Source organism: Anticarsia gemmatalis, chromosome 8 (assembly GCF_050436995.1).
Source record: "Anticarsia gemmatalis isolate Benzon Research Colony breed Stoneville strain chromosome 8, ilAntGemm2 primary, whole genome shotgun sequence".
Lineage (NCBI taxonomy): Eukaryota > Metazoa > Arthropoda > Insecta > Lepidoptera > Erebidae > Anticarsia > Anticarsia gemmatalis.
In genome coordinates, this window is record NC_134752.1 from 7,921,832 (window position 1) to 7,928,487 (window position 6,656).

At 35.7% G+C, this 6,656-nt stretch overlaps 1 protein-coding gene across 1 annotated transcript; it reads left to right on the forward strand.

Annotated features, from left to right (window-relative positions):
• Positions 1-960: 960 nt before the first annotated feature.
• Positions 961-2,263, forward strand: CtsB (Cathepsin B). Its single transcript, XM_076117516.1, has one exon. The coding sequence runs from the start codon at positions 1,098-1,100 to the stop codon at positions 2,109-2,111; it is 1,014 nt and encodes a 337-aa protein (XP_075973631.1). The 5' UTR covers positions 961-1,097; the 3' UTR covers positions 2,112-2,263.
• The last annotated feature ends 4,393 nt before the right edge of the window (positions 2,264-6,656 follow it).

A 6,656-nucleotide genomic window follows, 5' to 3' on the forward strand; every position in this document is an offset into this window, starting at 1 on the left:
TAATGATGTAGTCAAAGTCTTGCATAGTTAGGTACATAGCTTGAAGAAAAAACTTTGTACGAAAATTTCAGATTGAAATTGAAAAACCAATGAAAGTGTAGGTACTCAAAAAGTAAAATCTGATATATAATTAATAATCCAAAAATGACCATAAAAACTTTAGTTAAAAGCAGGAGAAAATATGGTGTCATCAGAAGTACTGCTTAACCCAGACGACAAAGAAATGTCACTGAAACAAAGTCATGAATTCACCAATAAATAAATTTTAGTAACCTGCGAGCTATTGAATAAACAAAACAATGACACACCATTTAAACATGAAATAAAGTTGAATCATCCTCACTTCATTAATAAATAGGTATAGGTACAATGCTGTGAACTATTTTACCTGCTGTTTACCTCAAACAATCGTTCTACGAAATTGTTGTTGTTTAATAAAATATTTATTAACAACTACAGTAAAGTTGCTTTTTGTTGATATTCACAATTATCTTAAATGTAGTTTCTTAATAATCTAAAAATTCTGGATAATCTATCTCTCTCTTTGTGCTTACAATGTCAGCCAATAACATTTAAAACTTATGATTACTAATCAAACTCAAACAACACAACTGTAGATAGAAATAACTATCAAGCAGCGATGTTAGTTTACAAATATGTTATCTCGATAACTAGTTCTTGTATCTTCATACTTGAAACAACATCAATAATGGACGCCATTAAGACCCGTGTCAAAAGTCTCAGTCGTATCTAGATAAAGCTGACATGAAGCAAACATTGGCTCGACGCCGATCCCCATCTAATTACTTCCAACCGATACAAAACAAATATTTGCTAATCGTTGTAAAGCGTTCAAGTATAATATCTGTTTGGCTTGTGTTATTGGTAACTGTAGATGTATTGTTAACCTTCGACACGCGCGGTCAGGCGCTGTCTCGCCCCCGTATCGTGCGCTCTCCTACCAATTACACGGCGTGCGAGCACGAGTATCAACTACAACCGCCGCAGCCGCCGCTGCTCAGTCGTCGCGCCACATTCGTTCCGAATACACATCCATTAGCCGTTCAGCTGTGAAAAGGAAAATAAAGAAGTGAATAATGGCCGCATCGCGTGCAACTCTAGTTGCGCTCGTGTGCGCACTCGCGCTCGCTGCAGCCGAACACAATCCGCTGCTCACCGATGAGATTATAACTCATATTAATTCGCAACAGAACCTATGGAAAGCCGCGCGCAATTTCCCAATCAATACGCCTATGAAGCATATCAAGAAACTCATGGGTGTTATAGAAGATACCCACATTACCAAGCTGCCGAAGGTAGAACATGAAGCTGACCTTATTGCAAGCTTGCCTGAAAACTTCGACCCTAGGGACAAGTGGCCGAACTGCCCTACTTTAAATGAAATCAGAGATCAAGGTTCGTGCGGCAGCTGCTGGGCGTTTGGTGCGGTGGAAGCAATGACTGACCGTTACTGTACTTACTCCAACGGAAGTGCACATTTCCATTTCTCCGCCGAAGATCTTCTGAGTTGCTGCCCCATTTGCGGCCTCGGTTGTAACGGTGGAATGCCATCACTCGCGTGGGAGTACTGGAAGCACTTCGGTCTCGTCTCAGGAGGCAGCTACAACTCAAGCCAAGGATGCAGGCCTTATGAAATTCCTCCCTGTGAACACCACGTTCCCGGTAACAGGATGCCATGCAGTGGCGACGACAAGACACCCAAATGCCACAAGACCTGCGAGGACAGCTACAAGGTAGACTACCACAAAGACAAGCGTTACGGTAAGCACGTGTACTCAGTGTCTGCTAATGAAGACCACATCAAGGCTGAATTATACAAGAATGGCCCCGTTGAAGCCGCATTTACCGTATACGCAGATTTACTTAATTACAAGAACGGTGTGTACAAGCACATTGCGGGCGATGCTCTCGGCGGTCACGCTATAAAGATGGTTGGTTGGGGAGTGGAGAACGGCAACAAATACTGGCTGATTGCGAACTCGTGGAACAGTGACTGGGGTGACAATGGTTTCTTCAAGATCCTGCGCGGAGAAGATCACTGTGGCATTGAAAGTTCTATTGTTGCTGGTGAACCTCTAATACCTCAGTAAAGTGGCTTCGTTAATTAAACTGTTGTAAATAATGTTCTCTCTAGTATATAAATATTGTACTAATTAGTTAAATTACTTAAAATACGTACTGTACAACGATATTATAAACACCAAATATTTTGTACCAATATTAAATAAGTTACATAAATAAATTCGTATAATTTCCCTGCTCATTATAAAATAATGTTTACTTACACTGTTATCGCGTCGAGTTCATTAAAACTGTCAACAATTATTATCTGCTGAACTTTAATAACGTGTTGATGTTTATTATTAATGTAATGACAGATGTCTATAATTTTATTTTGATTCCAGACATTTCCATGGAATTTTCAGTGTCATCACAAAAATAATTAAAAGACGCAAGTTTATTTAATCAAATAAGATGTTATTTGACAAATTATTTTATACATACTAAGTTTCGAGTTAATTTCTACATAGTACTGGATTAAATTATAGAACTGTTGCTAACCTACCGATGAACTTGTACTACATAAGCCGCTAAGGCTTTAGTCTTAGCTCTTTATATAGTGACAACCAGTACTTAGATATATTACATCAGAATTGTATAAACAAACACATCTGTATCTGTTAACAATTTATCATTGTTTCATTTCTAACGGTCTCTTACGTGACCTTTGGATAAGAGTCAGTTAGTTTAGCTAATGCTACTTTGAGAGGTTTCTCAAAAATTTACTGCCATCATAATATCGGGTTGTAGTATACGTACATGTTGAAACTGGTATTCAAAATACAACGTTAACTTCTCATTGACCTTTCACATAATAGTATAATAATGTCTTTAGAACAAATGTTATTAAACACGCCTTTTTTCCATGGGGGTAACAAAAAACAAAGAAATTCACTTGCTTAGATCCCGACAAACTTAGTTTGTGGCATTTAGTTTAAATATCTTGTCATACAAGGATTAAAGTAATTATTACATTATTAAATACAAATTTCTCCAATGATAATTATATTATCCGGCAATTAGGTTCTGTTACGCGTAATTACATCAAGTATTATAAAATCAATTACACAGTTGTCTCCACGGACGAGCACAGTTCCCGTGAGGCGGTAATAATCATGTCTTTGTTTAAACACCATCTGATGAACCCGTTTTTGACGCGTTTCTACGCATTTCCTGCTTTTTTGCAAAAGTAAATATCGTTATCACTAAAGAACATTACCGATGAAGCTCTTTTTTTGTTGAATTCTTTTTATTTCTGCTCTTTTCTTTTATAATTTTAATGAGAAGTAATACATTTTTATACTGATTTTCGTTTCGAATGTTAGCATGGATCTTGAACTTAGGTAAGTAACCGCAGGCGAACCGAACAAAAAGTTCAAAAACTAATAACACTGGCTGAATCATAGCAAAACTAGTTAACGACAAAAAAAACGATTTTCGTTTGCAATACGTTAGTATTTTATTTGTTCGTTGGCTATTCATAATATAAACCACGTAAAAAAAAACTGCAAAGCAAGTATAATTGTACACATACAGTTTGTGTGATACAAATTGTGTGTTAGAAGGAAGAAGTAAGTCTCCGGACTCTCCGGTCAACAGAACTGCACTTTGATATAATCATTCTTTATTATTCTAATTTAACTTAAAATATAAAATGCGAACCTTTGAATGTTTGTATGTTTAGATGATTATATGGATTAATTCAATCACCTCAAATGTACTGAACCGATTCCCATAATATTTGATACACAGATAGTTTAAAACATAGAATTTTTATCCCTGGAAAACATCGACCGAGGGCGAAGTTATGGGCCGAAGTTAGTACGACATTTTTTTCGTTTTTCTGCTTCTCTCAGCCATTTTGTAATTAAATAATCATCTCCTGACTTTGAAATAGCTACAATATGAATCATGTAATCGTATATAATTATGTTTTTACAATAAGCAATGTCATATGATACATATTAAACGACCTATCGTAGAACATAATATAAATTCAATAACAAATGATTACGAACATCCGCCCATTTTGATACCATTGTCATGTGTTTCGTTTTATCTGGAACAGCCGTTTTGTGTTATTTGATATAATAATTTATATATTTAGTATTATGATGAACTTAAAAGTAAAATAATGATAAGAAAGTGATGAAGGTAGTTAAAGAAGTTCAATTCTAATTATTGTAAAATTACGAAAATTTTGATAAGTACCCAACTGAAAAGTAAAAAGAACAATATATAGACCCCCGAATGAATTAGTAGTTAGTTACAATGTTTACACTGCTATTAGGCTGCCTGTCCACCGAAGCGGAGCGAGGCTGCGGTGCGGAGAAACGGATGAATACTAACCAATAAGAGTGCACAAAATCTCCTCTCCTCGTGAGTGGTTCTCTCCGATTGGTTAATATTTCTCCGTTTCTCCGCACCGCAGCCTTGCTCCGCTTCGGTGGACAGGCAGCCTTACGGATTTTACTAGAGCCAGCTTTTACCCAATATCAGTCATTTGTAATATTCTTTTGTTTGTAGTAATATACTAATGTCGTCTTAAATAATTGGTAAAAATATATCACCTTATATTTTCTTCGAGTCCTTAAGATATGTTCATAAAATTGTCGTTCGTTAAAGCAATCATGTCAACCACAATATAATGCTACATAGCTTCACTAAAATTCAGTATCAGTCTGGTATCTCTCTATAACTTACTCGATATCTGGCCATTGAGCCATTGCTGATAGAAGCGACATCTACATGAACATGTCTAAAACTAATGTTAGGGGCTGAATTAAGTAAAGACACGTTCACATTGGGTCTGTTCAGTCAGCACTGACTACAAACTTTACTGCTTGCTAAGCATTTCGGTTCAAAGGTGAAAATTGGTTACAATCGGGTTCCTTGCCCGGTACGATTATTGATTGGATTTGTGTAATGATTTTGGTATTATTCTTGAGCCAAATCAAATTGTAAAACGCTTTCTTCATATAAAGTTAGATGACAAAAATGCCTACAGTGAAATAAAATTCTATAAATGTTGGCATAAAGCAAACTGGCATTAAGTTTAAGGTCATATCAATGACCTTTATACAATAAAATGGTGAAGTAGTAAGACCTCAAATTATTAACGTAAGGGTCACTAGCTAAACAGAAGTATTTTACAGATAGATTCTGAGAAAAAGCTTTATCAACTAAGTGAAAGTGATCACGCGAAACCACTTAATTCTGAAAAAAAAACAATGTTGGATGACCAAAACGTTAACACGAAAAGTGTGTACTTCCCTTTACAGAATGAAGCTCATAAAATCGCGTGACTTTCGTTAAGCTATTTCGGGAGTAGACAAGAATGAATCTGCGCTCAATGAATAAGGGTTGACGAACTCCTTATCAGAACGGTTTGAAGGTGAACTGTAATTAAGAATATGACTATATAAGAGGTGGTGGGATTACAATCCGGATAAGAATAGATCAGAAAGTTCACAGTTTATTATCAAACTTATTTTAAACGTATATTTAGTGTACATTTGAACACTAAACCATAGGGTCAAGGGTCTAGTTAAACGTTAACCTGTAACTACACAATAACTAGTTACACTAGTCCAGAACCCAGTCAAATTACTCTCGTAGACTGATTTTAGTTAGATTAGAGTTAGTATAGACTGTAGAGCAGGAATTATTTCAACAATATTTTTTTACTTAATCAAATTTTTGTCCACATTTTTATCTGCAGCTTCAAGTACCTATATTTAGCCCAGTAGAGGAGAAACCTTCTACTTCAATACCATTTTAGTTTTAGGAATAAGTAGTTTTACGAATATAATGTAACTAATCATAAAGCGATAAATTCTGAACGTTGGTAACGTAACCACATGTTCACAGTATGAAATTCAATAGGTGGTTCGTTAGTAATGCGTTGTTATCAAATAGCTGTGTTAGTTACGTGTAGTGTTTCCTTCAATACCGCGAAGGCGTTAGTATTAGGTAATCTATAGTTCAGATAATAACCTAAGATATTGTTGTGTTACAATTAATTAGAGATGAAGATCTATAAGTGTCGCTTGTTACTGTTTAATATCTAATTTTCGCTGCGTAGCTAAGTGTTATTGTAGCAATTGGTTTGTTGCTACGCGATATTAAGTTGTTTTTTATGGTTTATACTAGGTAGACCGTACCCAGAGGACTTAGCAGTTGGTACCATAAAAATGCGGTCCCAGTCACTCCCGCGTAGGCCTTTTCAGGCCCCTAGAAAGATGTTGCTTCAATTCAAGTATTCTTCTATCTATCGCTTATTGTATCTTCTGCAGGAGATACACACCATACCAAATGACCATAAGAAAATAGTTATCAAATGATGCCTGTAAAATTTGTACCTACCTCTTCTAGGACAAGAATCGTGATGATCAACAAAAACAATCAAAAAAAATATACAGATATATTATAATAATGAAATATGATGAATAGAACCGTAATTCACCGAGTCACAAACGACAATTACACTTAATGATCACGAAAATGTATGAAAACCGATATGACAATAACAATTTTGCGCCCGAGGGATCACCTGGCATGGAATACGAAATATT

What these genes read in the sequence shown, in the direction of transcription:
- CtsB (XM_076117516.1), top strand. Translation starts at nt 1,098, where the DNA reads ATGGCCGCATCGCGTGCAACTCTAGTTGCGCTCGTGTGCGCACTCGCG.